Source organism: Leptonotus elevatus, chromosome 16, assembly GCF_054856555.1.
Source record: "Leptonotus elevatus isolate MCC_2025b chromosome 16, RoL_Lele_1.0, whole genome shotgun sequence".
NCBI classification, from domain to species: Eukaryota; Metazoa; Chordata; class Actinopteri; order Syngnathiformes; family Syngnathidae; genus Leptonotus; species Leptonotus elevatus.
In genome coordinates, this window is record NC_141254.1 from 19,344,829 (window position 1) to 19,362,718 (window position 17,890).

Below are 17,890 nucleotides of genomic sequence, written 5' to 3' on the forward strand. Positions count from 1 at the left end.
TTAATGTTTACAATTAGTAAAAAAAAAAATTGTTCTTCAGTCTCAAAAAATATCAAATATTTTTAAGTTACTTTCATATTTTAAATGGCTTCAAGTCACTTGAGAGGCCCAATGCAAAGTGATGATCTTCATCATCATCATCATCATCATGTGGAACGTCATACGTTCCAAATGCTGGGGTTTGAATCCGGACGGATTTCGGGGCGCTTTCAACGGACGTTTTTGATGTTGTTGAAAATTCCCGTCTGACTTCTATCTCTAATCTCTCGTGAGCAGAACCTGCACAAAAGTCTCAAGAAGCGACAAATTGTCAGGAAAGCCGCCATTTTGGCTCAAAATGACATTTTGGGATTCTTAACCGTTTTTGAACATTCTGCCCCTTGAAAGCAGTTTGACCGAACGTGAAAATTGGTCATGCCCAAAAACATACATGATGTCAGCCATTTTGGTCGGAAGCAACCACGATGGCTAATTTTCCAGAGGTCCTTGAACGCCTCCCACCAATTTTGTGCTTTTGCTCACAACTTTGAAGCTCTTATCATAAAGACATAGAATTGAGGTTAAAGTGCAAATAATTGGATTTTGGGGGTTTGGGGGGCGGGGGGGGGACAGCGTGCCGATCAAGTCATAAAACACAAGTTCTATGAAGCCAACTCCTGTCACATTCTCCAACTCCACATTTCAATCAAAACGTTTGGCCGCGACACTCTGCACACTTCCTCACGGGAATGCGCCGCCGCCGCCGCCGCCGCCGCCCTTTTTGCTGACTGTGAGGATTGCACACATCTGCAGCAGCTGTAAATAGAAGAGCTTCGTGACGCAGATGTGTTGCAGCGGCAAACGACTCCACACAGTCGTAGTCAATACAAGGTTGATAATAAGACAAAGTCCCTTTTATGAGATACGTCCACCATTTTTACATTCAGTCAGCCCCTAATATTATTATTATTATTTATTTTTTTTATGTATTTTTTAAAGTGATCACTCACTTTTGTGTATCGCAAGGCTTTGGTGTAATACCGCGTCTTACCACAAGATGTGGGCAGCACTGAGCTGGACCAGAAGCGATGCAGCGCGATCAAGTGATTGAGTGGCAGATTTGTGACCTCTGACCTCTTGGCAGCTTCTCGTCACTCACATCTTGCAGGTGTGTTTGACTTAGATTGAGTTGTACAAAACAAACTTGGGATGTTTTTCGTTTTTGTTTCGAACCTGAGCTTTTTTTTCAACTTGCGCTGTCAGGCGAGTTCCTCGGTTTACTTTTGAAAGACGCTGCTGTTGACGTGATCTGAGGCTTTCACACAAACTACACCTGCACCTGATTGTTGGATTGTTTGATTGGCTGATGAATGCAAAGATTTTCATTGACTTGGAATCTGGAAAACTGGAAGCCATTTTTGCTCCAACCTGCAAATTTGTGCGACATTTTGCTGGCCGATCACGTCAAATCTCAGCTAAATGCCTTCAAGTTTGTGATTGCGCGGTCACAAACATACGCTGACCAATGAAGACGTCCACTCTAGTGAACCAATTAAAAGCAAGAAACAGAGGCAGAGAAGGTCCCCAACTAAGCCCCAGTAGCTCACAGAGCTTGTTGCTCCATGTGTGGGAAATGAGCAGCTGTCTGATGGTTTAGAATTAGCATCACATCTGGGCTCATTTCTGTTAGCCTGTCAGTGGGGGTTCATATGATATGTTAGCATTAAGCTAACAAACAGCTAATGTTTAATTTTCTTGTTTTGCAGTTTGTTTCGACTGCAACAAACAAGAACCCGTTGCATCTTATTTGGAGAATTGTGCGAGGTAACTCTTTTGTTTCTTTCAAGTGACGTATGATAGTTTAGCATTTCTTGCTAGTGAGCGAGTGAAAAATGATGTGAAGAAATACTTTGAAAAGTGTGTTTTAAGACATTTGAAGTTTTTTTGGGGGGGGGGGGCAGGAGTTTTTATAGATTTTTTGGCCGAGGGTCCAGCCCCGGGTACAAAGATGTTGGTCTTGCAAGCGGCCCCGGAACAAAAGCGAGCGCGAGAAACGGAGCTTCGCTGTAAATACTTTTCGCCGTTTTCACAATCACACGCTCGCTTTCGCAAGTTTGAATCCACCATTTTTTTTTATCACCATTCCGCAAATATGAGAACGGACGATAAACAAACAAGCAAACAGATCAATCTTCCGTCCCGTGCGGCGTGTGTGCAAACGCGTGGACACTTGCCACAGCCGCGCCATTTTTAAACACGGCGCTAAGCAGCAGCAGATGTTTCGACGCGCTCGGCGGTCACGGCGATGGCGGCGGCGGCGAGACAAACAAATATGTCCCATCGTAAAATATCACGACGTACACGCGCCGCGACGTAGCGCGCGCGGGCGGGCGCGGCCTTCGGGCGTCCATTCCTGGAAACGTCTTTTCCGAACTGCGAGTTCGTCCGTCGGGGGGGAAACTCATCGGAGCAGGAATTTGCTGGGAGGGAAAAAAAACCATTTGGAATCTTTGAGAAGATCCGCCGCTCGCGCGGAGAATCTTGGCGGCGTCCTCGATGATCCGGTCGCACGCACGACGCTGACTGCCGCATTTTTCAAACGCCGGCAGACGGCAAAAGACGTTCTCGAGAATGCGACGAGCGACACGCGCCGCATGCCAGTCGGGGGAATTGAAGACATCGGGAAAAAAGAGGACGGAAGACGAAAGCAGAGGTTCAACAAGATCCTCAAGTTGTGGCGCGATGCTTCGGACCGCTTCGCACCAAAATGAAAGACTTGCTGTCTATTTTGTCTCCTCGTGATCTTCCAAATGTCTTGTTGCTTCGTCAAACTGGCTTCAGCGGCGGCATCTTCAAATGTTGTGTTGAAGGACTGCTGAAGAATAAGCCTAAACTACGGCTTTCAAACCAAAATGGTGGACTTCCTGTGCTTTTTGAGAATTGGTTATTTTTTGTGGGTCTCCTCAAGATTGACATGTCCGCCAAATTTCATGTTGCTTCGTCAAACTGGCTTCAGCTGCGGAATCTTCAAATGTTGTGTTCAAGGAGCGCTGGAAAAAATATTCCAAATAACCAAAATGGCTGACTTGCTGTGCATTTTAGTGGATTGTTTTTTGTGGGTCTGTCAAATGTCTACCAATGTTTTGTGTTGCTTCGCGAAACTGACTTCAGGGGCAACATTTTCAACACTGATCTGCTGAGCCTAAATTACTGATTGATTTTTTTTGTGGGACTACTCATGATAGACACATCGACCAATTTTCATGGTGAAGCTTTGTAGACTGAATTGTCAAATATTGTTTTGAAAGTTGGCTGCAAAATAAGCCTAAATATTCACGTCAAACCAAAATGGCTGACTTGCTGCGCAATTTGCGGAACGGTTTCGACACTTTTTTTGTGGGTCTCCTCCTGATAGGCACGCGCCCCAAACTCCATATTTGTAAGTGAAACTAACTGCAGAGCTTTGATAACTTCACGGCCGCGTTCCCGCCCAAACGCAACCAACGGACTGAACACCAATCATTGCAACGGGCAAAGATGGGTCACCAAAAAGTCAGCAAAAGGCGATATACAGGTGGCCAGTTACTCTTAGGCCACCAGAGGCAAAAAAAACGGACCGGTCGCCAGTCAATCGGAGGGCACATTTGAGGCAGTCCGAGGCCAGATTGGAACCCGGAACTTGAGCCTGTGAGACACAAACGGATCCTCGTGAACACACAGATGACACATTGGCGCCCGGACACACCTTTCCTGCACGGCAGGATGGGACGCAGCCAAGACAGGAAGGAATGGTCGCTCAATCAAGCCTTCCCTTCCCAGCACGCCGACGTGTCGGTCGAACACGTCCGCATCTCGCCGACGACTGACTTGACCGGTGACCAGTCCATCCGTTGTCAATATGTGCCACGTGATTGGCCGGCGACCAATCTTATGGCGTCTGTTCCCTGTGTGTGTGTTTTGTGTGCTCGGAGCATTTTTGAGAGTGTGTGACTTTTAGCTGCAAGCAAATCTGCAGATGTCATTTCCACAAAAAAGAAAAAAAAAAGAAAGGGAGCGCAAGACGAGTGAACTTGCGGCGGCGGCGGCGGCTTTCGATGGCTGACTTTTGTCGGGGCGCCAGCGGCGCTTCCTGTCGCCGGTTTCCTGCCGCGCGGGATTTAGTGTGAGGACGACGGAGCCGGAAAAGACGGCGTTGTCGCCCAGCGCGCCGCTTTTCATTCTGAGCTGCGGTGACATCATCGGCAAAAGCAGATCGTTCCAAGTCACGTGCCGCCGCTGGCGTGCAGCAAAACTGTACACACCCCATCAAAAACAAAGATGGCGGACCCCTCGCTATGGGTGGGCAACTCACGCATAGCAAACGTTTGATTTAAAGCCTGACGGGCGCCATCGATAGGGCCGACATTCCGGTGACCTTTTGGTTCGTTCTCTATGAATAAAGGTCAAAGTTCACTCATTTCATCTTGTCGTACTTAAACAATTGGAAGCTAAGATTGGTTGCTAGCTTGCGCACACGCCCCCAACGGCGGACGGCGTACCTCATGAAGTGTCCGCTGGCTGTCGGTCTTATCGTGCCGGCATTTGCACGAAAACAGGAAGATGCAAAGATTGCGTATTGGAACGCGAGACGGAGGAATTCCTCGGAGCAGCTTCCGGGTCAAAAATCCATTCATGGTTCCCGCGTCAAAGTCCACGAGATCATCGGCGCGCTTCCTTCCGCGTCCATCTTGTTGTTGTGCGTTTGGAAGGTCAGGACGCATTTGTTAAAAGGAACCTCGACTGTTATGACAGCTTTGCTTTATTTTATTTATTTGGTTGTGACCAACATAACTACGAGATTCGCTTTTCAAAAATCATTTCCAGTTGAATACGTTTACATTACAAGTTTACTTGGACGGCGCCATTGTTATTTACGTAGTGACGTTGAATGGCGGCTGGCGTGAAACGTCTATAAAGAAAAGCAAGGTAAGCCTCGTCGCGTTCCTAAAGGGACGATCCGAACTCTTGAACGCGTCTGGCGAGTGACGAGAACTCGGCGTGGGGGGGGCGGGCGACGCCGCCGTCGCGTGTTGATTCTTTAGGAACGCGACGAGGCTTACCTTGCTTTCTTTATTGGCGTCACTACGCACTGCCACGTAAATAACAATGGCGGCCTACGGCCAAATAAAGCTTCTACAAAATGTATTCAACTGGAAAAAAAAATTTTTTTTAATGAATGTTAACAACCAAATAAATAATATAGAGCAAACTTGTCATAAAAGTCGGAAACAATTTTTTTTTTAATTCTTGCTATCTTATAACTGGTTCGTGCTGCTTGAAAGGGACGCGTTTAAAAATTGGAACGATACACAACAATGAATTTTGTTCTCGACAATATTGTGATGAAAATGCAGCAGAATTCAATAAAGCGATGACGTCGTTGGTCATTTTTCAGCACAATACAAGCAGCTTCTCACCAGCGCCAAACATCTGGATACTTTGACGGACGGATTTAAAAAAAAAAAAAGAGATGACAAATGGAACACTGAGGAGCGGGTTCAAGCGGTGACGAGAGCAAGTCCAACCAAACAGGAAGTGGGCCCAGTGGAGAACTTCCTGTATAGGCCCATCCGACGGTCACCTTGTGCGCTCGCTGCCACGGGAGCTTCCTCAACGTGTGCGTGTGCGTGTGCGTGTGCGTGTGCCTTTGTCTTGCCACGCGTGTTTTGTAACTTCCATTTTGGGGACCGACTTGAAATCGTGGGGACATTTTTGGTGGTCTCCACAAGTTCGGAACTCTTGTTGAGGGTCAAGACTTGGTTTTAGAGTTTAGGTTTGAATTGGGTTACGGTTGAGGTAAGGAATGGGGGTGGGCAATCATTTTTCATGGTTGGGGGAGGGGCTTGGAAATGCATTATGTCAATGAGACGTCCCCACAATGATACAAAGACAATTGTGTGTGTGTGTGTGTGTGTGTGTGTCCAGTGCTTCCCTCCCACCTGCTTCCTGCTCCGTAGCAAGGCATCGTGGGAAAGTGGCACCTCTGCTCACGTCCTGGCATTTAGAAGCCAGATGTGACTTTGGGACATTAATGACACACGCACACGCACACACAGACGCGCACGCACGCACACACTCGTTGCTGCCAGTCCAGATTTAGAACCAATGACAGATTAATGACGGGCCTGCGTGTGTGTGCGTGTGTGAGCCTGCTACTTTACTTATACGGGCTCCTTAATGACATCCAAACGTCGTACCCCGGACACACACATACACACGCACACACACACGCACTCTCACACGTACGCACACGCACGCATAGAAATCCGTTTTTTTGGGTTTGAACAAAAGTTGACGTCTGAAAGGCGATTTTCAGCGGCGGCATCAATCGAACCACGATCCGAGCTTCTTCGTCTCCGATCGGATCAGCAAAATCTGATCTCTCCGGTAAACTTGACTTTTGACTGGACTGGGTCAAAAAGAGCATCAAACAGCTGCGGCCCGAAAGAGAGATCAGAACGTGCGAGTCCAGTCAGCTGCAAAACACATTTCAGAATTCTGCTGCTGCTGCTGCTGCCGCTCCATAAATCACGGAATGGTTTGGCTCCCGAATTCATGAAGGAAACGCTCATTGAATATAAGCCGAGTAGCGCTCTGGGGTCTGCAGACTCGGGTCAAGTGACCCGTGGGCCGCCTTTTATTTTGAAATGGCGTCGTCAGAACCATCAAAAAGCACGTTGGCCGCATCAGCTGCTTCCTGTTTAGCGAGGAGCTCAAGCGTGAAGATATTTTGCTGTTGCGGACCAAAATGCGCTCAGACATTTTTTCAGGTTGAACCCGACAAATGACGGCCATATTTGAGTTTTGCTCGCTCGCTTTGAAAATCAATCTCGTTCTCGTTCTCGCGTCGACATCTGACGTGATAAGAAAGTCTTCGGGTTCGGATTAGTTTGCGTGGAACGCCCGTCTGCAGCCTTTTATTGTTTTCGCTGTGTGACTTTCAAGCACGGTTTGGCGGCAAGCGAGCATAAATCACATCAAGACATCCTTGATGGTCCTTAAAGCACTTTTTTCCTTTTTTCTTCTTCTTTTTTCTTCTTCTTCTTCTCCACTGTTCACCGTCCAGCTGCAACGGCGCAGCGCCGAGCGGGCCTTGTAAACGTTGCAGCTGTCTTTGGCCGCAGCCAAGGCAGAAGCTGCGGAATGTTTGCAAGCGCTCCCGGATCGGGATTGTCCGCCGCCGCCGCCGCCGCCGCCGCCGCCGCCGCCGCCGCCGCCGCCGCTTTTGTTTTTCTTGGAAGGGAATTTTTGAGACAACCACACGCGAACCAAAGCGGCTCACGTTCTCTTGTTAAATGTGATCACAAGAATTTGTCAAGGTTTTCCCACCCTTTGTATGGCTCGTCAAGCGGATGGCGGGGCAACAGGTGGCGCCATCGGCACGAGCCGCCATCGGTATAGAAGCTTGAAATGTCATACTCCATTCCTGCAGGGGGCAGTAGTGCACGACAAAGCGTCTTTCGCTCCAGAGTCGGCTTTGAACTCCAGTCCTGTAGGTGGCGCTCATGAACACTACCAACTATTTCTTAACTGAGTGAAGGGGATTGATTTCCAATCTTTGGTTACAATATCTTTTACATTTCATACAGAGTAAGAAGTCGAAACTATAGTCAGGTTTCCATCCAATTGTTTTGAATTTTTTGAAGCAAATTTATTGAAAATGCTCGTTTCCATCCGTTCTTCTTTCGCGAATATTGCGAAGGGACTTTGTTGCTGCAGGTGGCGCTATACACCATAGAGATGTGATCCACCAGTCATTTAAAAGAAGAAGAAAAAGACCAGGAAGCGACTGCGTCGTGCGATGACGTCGTACGGGTTTTCTTTTGTCATTCTTGATCAACCGTAACGTTTCTTTGCAGTTTTGCATCTAAATTTCCGTGAATATTTGCGTCTTTAATGAATTCCAAAAAGATTTCTTTTTCGTCGTCCCCCCTAACAGACTTTGCTTTATCGTCCGCCATTGCTTTGGGACGACAAACGTACGTGTGATACGCTTCAAAATCCACCGCCTCCAAGCGCAATTTTTTTTGTTGTTGCGAATTTTAGGCCCTCTTTTCCAATTTCTCGCGTTTCCATTCAGTTTTATTTTCGCATTTCTTGAAAATTAGAATAAAAATGGCTGGATGGAAACCTGACGACTGACAGTTCTCGTCTTTTTGAGTTGAGTCGTATTCTTGTCCTGTAGGTGGTGCTAATGCGCATTATAAGCATTTCTCTTTTTTTTTTTTCTTTCTTCCTAATATATATTTTGATTTTTAATACAGAGTAAAATCTTGTCAAACTTGATTCATACGCTGCTGTAGTTGAACTCCATTCCTGCAGGGGGCGGTCATGTGCTTTGTAAAGCACTTTGAGCACATGTAAGTGCTTAATATTTTACTGTTTCATTGTCTTTCCAATAACAATTTTGTAATTAATATCAAAAGTCACGTTGATGTTGTTTTTTGTTTTCTTTTCTTTTTGGGAGCGTGTGACCTTTTTTCTTTTGTGTCGTCCTGCAATCTGACAAGTCAAACGCTGTGATGATGAAATCGCATTTTCGTGCTTTACTCGTAACCCAAAAACCAAAAGTGATGTATCCCGCTTTTCACAACATGTCTTCCCTGGCGGAGGTCACAAACTCGGGAGCCTCTTGACCTGCGCACGCCCCCGAGCATGTGACGGCGAGCGCGTGCGGCCGGCGTAGTAAACGCGTTCAACAAGGTTAAGTCGGCGATAAGATGACGAGACGCGCCGGAGCCGGCGGCTATTTGCCGTCTGATGCCGCTTCGCTCGGCCGTCAAACGAAAAAACAAAAGACAGAATCAGGTTGAGCTCGATACGCGGCTTTCATTTTTAGTTGCAAAATATCGTTTTAGTGTTTCAAAACAGAGCTAGACTTCCAAACAAGTGCTTACAAACCAGGGTTTCGAACCTGCTCCGTGGTTCCGAAATACGGCTCGGCTGTCAGAATAGGGTTTCGTGCTTGGGTTAGCTTTTCAAAATAAGATTTCAAGATATGTTAGGGTTTGAAATTGCACTTTTAAACCAAGTATCGTGTTTCAAAGGAGGATTTCAAAACAGGTTTGGGGTTCAAATCTTGTTTAGAGTTTCAAAAAAGGCTTTGGGTTTCAAAATATGGTTTTAAACCTGATTTGGGGCAACAACAAAAACGTGAAGTTATTATTAAGTTAGGTATTAATAATCGGGTCGGCTTGCAAATGACGCCTTCAAGCCAGGGTTTGGGTTTCAAGCTAAAACAGGGGTTCAAGCTGGGTTTGGGGTTCTAAACAAAGGTTAGGGCTTCAAAATAAGATTTCAGGTTGAGGGTTTCGAATCCTTGCTTGAACCCAGCACTTCATGCGACAGCCGTTTACATTCAATGGAGTTGTCGGACGCTAATTGTGTTGTGTCACATTTTTGGCCTCATGGACGAAACCACATGTTTGTGTTTTTTCCATTCGTGCGCGCGTGTCTTCGTTTCAACTCTGAACCCCCACACGCGTGTGCGCGTGGGACATATTTCTCCAATTACGCTTCAGTGGGCCACAAGACGCTGCGTGAACATTTTTTCCACCAAGTGCGCCAGGATTGGAAGCAGGCGTGTGTGCGTGCGTGCGTGTGTGCGTGCGCGCGTGTGACATTTGTTCGCTGACCAGCCAGGATGTGGCAAAAGCACCTTTTTTCTACAGGTGTGCCACTTGCAGAGTCAGATTGCATTTCGGCCAATCGACACAATTCCTGTGACTGTTTTTCTTACTTTTAAAAATAATAATAATACAAAGCTATGATTTTTTTTTTTAAACAAAAAATGCGTAATTGAAGTGTTGTTAGCTGCAGTTGATGCTGTTCAACTCCGGTCCTCTAGGGGGCAGTAATGAAATTTCAAATATATATATATATATACATATATATATATATATATATAAATGCTTTTGCTCAATTTTACTTGTAGTTATTGTGCTGTGCGCGCACACACAAGCCACTCGCAGCTGCAGCCTTTTCTTCTTAAAATACAGACGGCAGACCTCATCAAAGGGTCTTCAAGCATATGCACGCACTCACAGAGGTCACAATGTCTTTTTTATGCTGGTGTGTGCGTGTTTGCTTTAACTTGACGAGTGTGCTGCAAAAGGCACCAAATCCAAAAGTAGAAAGAAAAATGACAACAGCAACTTGCAGTAAAAGTTGTTTTTGTGTGTGTGCGTGTGGTTTCCCTCTCCTGAGACAACTGAGTCATAAAAAAAGGACGGACATCAGAAACAATACGAAGCATAAAATGCACCCAAAAAAAGATATTTTCCCAAAAACTAAAGGCAAAATATGCATGTTTTAAAAAGGAGGAAACAAATAATAATTTGGTAATGTTTTTAATGAGAAAAAGAACATCCTATAATCCTGTACTTTGCAAATAAAGTGTTAGTAATTCAAAATGTTTTGCCCTTTTTCGCTTCAGTTCAATGGCCATTGTGCTGCTCCTCATGGTGTACATACCTTGACCACTTGGGGGCGATATAATGCAGACATATGGATAAACATTAAGATAGTCAATTCTCAATAAGCCGCAATAATAAAGTATGAGTCGGTCACAGAGGACTGAAAAGGAAAATGCACTGAGCTGTCACGAACGTCTGACAAATGCAATTATGCCATCTAGTGGCAGAAAACTGATCTCAACACAAACCAATATGATGTTTTTCACATCTTTTTTTACACCATTACATATATGGGTGAGAGTTCATTACATGTGGATTTAACGACTCGGGTGCTGCCTCGGCCCTTTTCTCCTCTGTTTTCATTTCGATAAACTAATTTGATAATTATTGATGATGTGGTGCGAAACGTGTGCGTGCCAAGACTGTGAATGTTTTGCGATGAATTCACTGTCGTGACGTCACTCCGCAAGTGTTTTGTTTGATCTTGCTTACATGAAATGAAAGACGAGAACTAATTGAAATCACGTGCGGCCGCAACAATTGTTTGTTTGTTCCAAACGTTGACGCACGCTTGTGAGCTCATCCGCGACGTTCGCTGAGCGCGCGCGCCTGCGTAGCGTCACGCTCATCGGCCGCGCCGTCTGCTTTCGGTCGCGTTACACGTTCGTTCTCTCTCGGGCTCGTTGTGTAATCCGCAGAAAGGCTCAAAGTACTCAAGAACAAATATTTGCAAGCCGTTGAAGTCACAGGGCGGCCATCTTGCTCCTCCCATCTCGCGAGCAGGCTACTGTATCAACTATACGATATACAGAGACTTATACAGCTCGTAGGCAGCTAGTATAGGGCCGGGGGCGGGCGCGGGGGCGGGGCGGGCCGGGGGCGGGCGCGGGGGCGGTCACTATTTTTTAACAAGTTAAAAAAATACAAGTGGACGGTATGTGCTGCTTTGAAGACCCCCTTTTTCTTCTATCGCTCAGTTCCTTAGACCACCACCTTAGAGGCATTTTTGGCTGAATTACAGTTTGAAGTCCTTGTTTATGTTTAACAAATTTCAAACGTGATAAATCAAGCTGTCTCTACTCAGCACTGTCGCAAATGTTCTCCTAATTTATGCCGAGAAACGTTTCTTGGGAGGAGCAATATGGCGGCCTCGAGGCTTCAAAAGTCTCGGCCTATCGGCCATCCAGTCTTCCGTTCAGATCAATGTCTGCATTATACTGCCCCCAGGTGGCCGAGGCATGCAAACCAGAAGAAGCAGCACAAAGTTCATTGAATTGAAGCAAATAGTGAAAAATCTGCTCAAGTGGAGGAACAAAGTGTTTGCACTTCGTCACCTCCGACCACCGAGACTTAATGGGAGGAAAATGCTTACCAAAAATAGTTTACATGTCGAGGATCGATCATTTTTATGATTTAGGTGTTGCTGTGTGTGTGTGTGTGCGTGCGCGTTTGTGCAGCCGAACTTCAGGAAACGTCCTGGCACCGGGATGACTTTTGCAGGTGCAGGGAAGTCCAGGGTGCCAAAGGAACTCCGCGGCTGCTTTTCCATCCGGACGCTTTTCAAACACTTAAGCGCGTACTCGGCGTACACAAGCCAAGAATAAAACCCCAAGACTGATCGGAGGTCTGCAGGACAGATGGCTTGGGTTCCTGACTTGGTTTTTGACTGCTTCAGACTTTGATACAGTTCATGCTTCTTCTTCTTGGCATTATTCTTGGCCAAATCTTTCAGGTCTGGTTGTAAGTTTTGCATTTTAAATGAGGGTGATTTCATATTCGGGTTAGAAAGCTGCGTTAAGGTTTGAAATGAATTTCATCAAGTTTCAAACTTTTAAAATAGGCTTTTAACCCTGGGGGAGGTCTTGTACGTTAATATCTGTGACAGCTTCCAGTTTTCGGGGAAGAATTTGAAGCCGTCATCACAGTCAATATTAATTATGTGACAAGAGAGACCTCTAGTGGTGGCTGAGAAAAATGGCAGACATTATACAGGAGACCACACTTTTAATTTTTATTTTAAAAAAAATTGTATCAAGCGCACACACACAAACACAACACTAACCTTTACAAATGATCTGAACACATGATTTTTTTTTTTTAAATGACATTTCCCTGAGGGAAGTCAGCCTGACACTTCCTTTTATTGCTTTTCACGTAGCATGCTAAATGCTAACGCTAAACGCCGCTTGAGCTTTTTTTTACGTGACGTACTTTTGGGGAAGCTCAAGTAACAATTGGCCGACGAAGGCGTTTGTGGCTTTGCTGGTTCTTCATTTGAGCAGCGGGTCGCGGTCGCTGCAGTCCTGGGGCGCATCTTTGACCGCTTGAGGGCGCTCTTCCTCGTCCTCGTCCTCCGCCGCCGTCTGGTCCTCGCCGTCCACGTCCACGTCCAGTCCCCTTGCGCACACCACGCTGGGAAGATGAGACGTGTCATTTCATGGGCCACGTCTCGTTTTCACACAAGATGAGACCAAAGTATCGGGACACTCGCGGGGCAAGCAAAACGTGGATTTAAAGACAGACCCAATGTGTCAAATAAGAGTTTCAAACCCAGGTGAGGGTTTTAACGTCCGGTTACAAATCAAAATTCTGGTTTCAAAATGGATGTTCAAGTTTGGGTTTCAAGCTAGAGTTTCAAATTAAGGCGTCAAGACCACGTGAGGGTTTTGACGTTGTTCTTCAGCCTCGGTAAGGATTTGATACATTTGAGTTTCAAATCAGGGTCAACATTTGGAATTGGGGTTTCAAGCTAAGGTTCCGGTTTCAAAGCAGGGTTCCAAATTAGAATTTAAATCCAGGCGAGGTCTTTAAATTAGGATTATAAACCCGGATTCATATTTCAGGTAAGAGTCTCAGACCAGAGTTAAGAATCCAGGCCTGGTTGAGGTCCCCTTCCTTTTTGTTATTTGCCAATAAATGACGCACACACTTCAGACTTGGTGGACCCAGATAAGACCGAAAACACACCCGACGCACATGACTTCACTTCAAATGAACTTCGGGTCGACTACTTTTGTGTGCACTCAACGCAACAAAGCGCGCAGAAGGAGCGCAAAAGTGCACATTTGCAGCAAAAGAATTTGCTAAGCACTTTTTCAGCCGGCGGTCGTGTTGCAGTTGCGTGCCAAAGGTTCCCCGTTCACAACGGTAGGTTGAAGTCCACTTGTGACTTTCGGACGCCAATTTCACAATGCGCGTCACAGCTGCTGACATCCTATGCAGGGACGGGAGTCAAGAGACCGCATCAAAGAACGAGGATTTGTTTTGTTTTTTTAAACCGTGTTTTTTAAAGTGTGCGACAGCAGCAAAGGCCAAGTGGAGAGAATTGTCGAACGGCAAACGTCAAAAGGCGGAAATCAAACCTAAAAAAAATGTTTTGGACAATAATATGTTACGATGTTTTGATCCATCGCAGGGGGCGGCCATTTTGCCACTTGCTGTCGACTGAAGATGACATCACAGTTACCCCGGCAACGAGCCATCGGAGATCACCTGTTTTCTGAAGCTGAGCTGTGATTGGTTGTTACCTGAGACCTGAGAAATATTTCAGCTTGACTTCCACTTCAAGGTGAGAAACCAAAAAAAGGGAACGTTCAATGCCGTCGAACCATGAATTTTCGGACTTCTTCCGGGATATTATATTATTCCCCCCCCCATGTTGCTGTTCTGTGTAAAAGGTACCAACATGGAATGCAGTCAATCTGTGTGTTTTCCAGCTCCAAATGAGGCAACAGAAGTGAACGGTTCGCTGTGTGAAAGGGGACGGCAGAAAGTCGGGACCTGAGATTTGCAGTTTTACAACGAGCACAACTTCCCGCCTGTTTGACAATACAAGGGCGAGCGCAACGTGTGACCTCTGCGTGAAAGCAATCCGGAATTTGGGGGTGAACTCACTCACCCCAGAAGCGTGATTGGGATCGCGCAGAGTCCGGCGCCAAGCAAGAACACAAAACCGGGGTACCAAGCCACCGTGGCAGCGTACACGGTATTGAAGAGCGCCGCCGACACGTTGGACGTCAGGACTTCTGCGAAGGACAGTAAAGCGAACAAGGCACCTGCGCAGGGAGAGAGAAAAAATGGAATGTTTCAAGGTGAACGAGCGGCAGAGCCTCGGAGAGAGATTCTCACCCTGGTCGGACTTGGAGAGGATTTTGGACATCATGGATCGCAGCACGGAGTACGGCATGATGGACAGCAGCATGGGAACTCTCGCTGAGGACACAGCAAGCAAACAAGATGGCGTTACCACGTAGTCGCTCTTCGGGCCTTTGTCTCTGTGCCGTGCGCGCACTCACAGCCAACAACGAAGCACTCGAAAGTGGCCACTGCAACGGACACTTGGAAATGAAGACGCATTTTGTGGCTGCGCCTTTTAGCTAGCAAGCTAACTGCTCGTATCAACGGCGATGGCTAACTGCTAATGTGTCAATTGTAATAATTCGCTTACAGAGGAAGTCAACGTTAAACATTTCTTGACAATAATATGTGACCTCACTCGTCGAAGCATTACGTTTGTGCAATATGAGTTATGCAACGAAATCCAATCGAATAATGCTAATGCTAATAGAAATGCGGCAGGAAGCCAGAGTTTCTCACCGAGAAATATCATCAAGGTGGTTTTGGAAAATGCCACCACGGTCATGCCGGCGGCTAAAGACAGGATGCCCATCAGCACCACGAGCAGCTGCGAGGTGCCGCAGTACGTGAACGCGGCCACGCCGGCGAAGCTGAACAGGAAGACGGTGGTGGACAGCGCCGCGCCGTAGCCAATGAGGATCTCGGTCCAGCACAGCGGCTCGTTCAGCTCGTAGAGCACCATTAAGGACAAGCTTCCCACGGCGGCGAAGGAGAAGCTGGTAAAGATGGCCACCAAGAGGACCAGCAGCGTGCGCCGCTTGGCGCCAGCCCTCGCAAATATCCGGTAGATGGCGGAGAACATGTGCCACACGGCCGCCTGCCCGCCAACGCCGTCCGAATCCACGTCCGATTGTGTCACCGTCTCCTCCAGGATGAAGACGGCGTAGAGCAGGACCAGAAATTGGCACGCGGCCGAGGTCAGGAAGGGGCCTTCGAAGCCCGCCGCTTCCAGGAAGTAACCCGTGGACAGCGCGGCCACGCCCGACAGCAGCCCGATCATCATGTCCAGCCCGGCGATGCGCAGCGTCATCCGCCGGCCGCCGCCGCCGCTTAGGTCGGCCACGTACGCGAAGCAGCCGCCCAAAAAGGTGCCCAGGCCCCCGAAGAGGGCGGACAGCAGCGAGGCGCCCACCAGCAGGTACACGTTGAGTTCAAAGTGGGACACGAGCAGCAGCGACAGCGTGTACAGCAGCGAGCCGACCAGCGGCAGCACGATGGCCACCTTGCGCCCTGCGCGGTCGCTGTACGCCACCAGCAGGAGGGTGACCAGCAGGGAGGGCGCGGCCGACAGGATCTGAGAGTACAGCGAGAACAGGGACGCCTGCTCCTGCACCTCCTGCAGACGGAAGACGCACACACAAGCGGCAAACGGTCAGCAAAGAATATTCAAAGATGCCGTAGACGTGCTCGCGAATGGCCGGCAAGTCCCCGGTGGAGGAGAACTGATATTACTGCGGCTTGCGTAAGATTTGGGACCGCCTCCGTATATATCCGCATAATCGCGATGTTCTACTGCCGCCAGGTGACCAAAGCGCACAAAGCAAAAATGTCACACATTGAATTGACGCAAAAAAACAAGTGCTGCAAAAATGCCAACGAAAAAGTCAAACATAGCTCGAAAATCACAAATTCAAGACACAAAACATGCCAACTGCAAGTTCACATTGTTTCTCTTCCTCTTAGAAGAGAAGACCAACGCCGTAGTCAAAACTAGCAAAGTAGAAGTAAAACTAGACGCACCTGGCAACGAGTACAACTTCAGCATTGTGGCAATTCAGACAAACTCATTTGCATACCTCAAACTGAGCCGCTGGAAAATCTGCAGCAGCAAACGCTAACGACTTGATCGACGGATCCACTCATCGAGCAATCCTCTTGACGCGGAATCGTTCTTTACACACTTGGTGTTGTTTTGTTTAGTAAGAAAAACAACACTCATACATAAAACATGCAGTAAGCACAAAATCAGCAGTTTCTGCTTCTTCTTCTTTTTTTGCTTCACTTCACTTCACTTGGACATTGTGCTGCTCCTTGTCCTCGGTAAAGCGGCAATATTAGTCGTTCGTAGGAGTGGATAAAGCAAGTATTGTAAAATGTCATTTGTGTCCATTGAGATGATGTTGATTCGCCGGTTCGTGGAGTTTTTGCATGATGTGTTAGCATTAAGCAAACAGAAGGCGAATTTGCGTTCTTTCACATGCACAAATAATAATAGGGATCGTTTGCTTTTACTTCCCCACTTGCGAGCACTTGGTGATTTTGCACCTTACGTGACGGCTCACCTGGAAGTAGAACGTGTGGTTGTCGCGGTCGCTGGCGTTGGCGGCGGCACAGGCGGACGTGTTGGCGGAGATGGGGTAGCTGCTGTTGGTCAGCTGCTTCCACAAGCGGCGGTACACGTACTGCAGAACCAGCGGGTACGTCAGGTATGTGGAGAAGGCGTACATCGCCACCACGGGCTCCACCAGGTAAAGACCCTTCATCCTCAAATCCTACCCAAAACAAAAACATCAATAATATGAATAATGTTGAACTTTCAACAGTTATGCAAAGACTGCGAGTTGCTGCTGGGTGGGTATGACCTTAAAATAAAATGTGTTCAAAGACAAGCAAAATTGCTCAAAGATCAGCAAAATTGTTTTTGAACGTTTTCAGGAAACAAGAACAAAAAAAAACACACAAGTTGAACATACGAGAAAAGTCTCAAATCCAAAAGCTATCGCATAAGTATAATGTTGTTACGACTTCTTGGACGTGTATAGCTACTAACTTTCCTTGAACGTGCAGTCTAGAAACACACGCTTTGGAAAAAAAATACCATGTTAACAAGTCTTGCATTATGTACAATTGCTTCTTACCCGTTTAAGGTGCGTTTATGATCATCTTTGTCTCATATCTGACCACCGCACGAAGTCGGCGATGTCTCTTATCATTGCCGGTCTGTCAGTCTGTCAGAGGAAAGGCGGTCTTGTTGTGAAACGTTTTTAAGCCCCGCCTACCACCCAACCCGATTGGTCAGCCTTGCCTACAGAAGGGCACTGCCATTGGCTACTGTGAGGTGTCAATTAAGAACAAGTCGGACGAGACTATTTTAACCGCGGCCCCGTGCTTATTCTTTGAATATGATAACTATGTTTGTACTGTACTGCTCTATATCAATATGTAACTTGAATATTTGAACGCGCGAATCACATGTTGTGTTGTGAAAAAGCCAAGTCACACCTATCTCGTGAATCCGATTGGACAGCCTGCTCCAAAAGGCCGCTCCCATTGGCGAGTGGCAGCTGTTTGTAAAACGAGTAAAACATTTTTACCAACCT

At 47.0% G+C, this 17,890-nt stretch overlaps 1 protein-coding gene and 1 long non-coding RNA gene across 4 annotated transcripts in view; one reads left to right on the forward strand and one right to left on the reverse strand.

Moving 5' to 3' along the window:
* Window positions 1-17,863, forward strand: part of LOC147161253 (uncharacterized) — a 43,705-nt gene extending 25,842 nt beyond the window's left edge. Inside the window, exons 2-4 of the long non-coding RNA XR_015097379.1 lie at window positions 1,746-1,803; window positions 13,849-14,001; window positions 14,150-17,863. This is a non-coding gene — a long non-coding RNA (uncharacterized LOC147161253). The remainder of the gene's footprint in view (window positions 1-1,745; window positions 1,804-13,848; window positions 14,002-14,149) is intronic.
* LOC147161254 (lysosomal proton-coupled steroid conjugate and bile acid symporter SLC46A3) lies at window positions 12,428-17,531 on the reverse strand. 3 transcript variants are annotated; one of them, XM_086098209.1, is made up of 6 exons: window positions 17,429-17,531; window positions 16,853-17,062; window positions 15,030-15,906; window positions 14,562-14,645; window positions 14,332-14,488; window positions 12,428-12,845 (listed from the first exon to the last, which is right to left on the reverse strand). In XM_086098209.1, exons 2-6 carry the CDS (start codon window positions 17,051-17,053, stop codon window positions 12,704-12,706), a joined length of 1,461 nt encoding a protein of 486 aa, XP_085954335.1. In that variant the 5' UTR covers window positions 17,054-17,062; window positions 17,429-17,531; the 3' UTR covers window positions 12,428-12,703. The 3 variants fall into 3 exon arrangements, with proteins under 3 accessions (XP_085954335.1, XP_085954334.1, XP_085954333.1); XM_086098208.1 differs by having other exon boundaries at window positions 14,332-14,645; XM_086098207.1 differs by lacking the exon at window positions 12,428-12,845 and having other exon boundaries at window positions 12,896-14,645.
* Window positions 17,864-17,890: the final 27 nt, after the last annotated feature.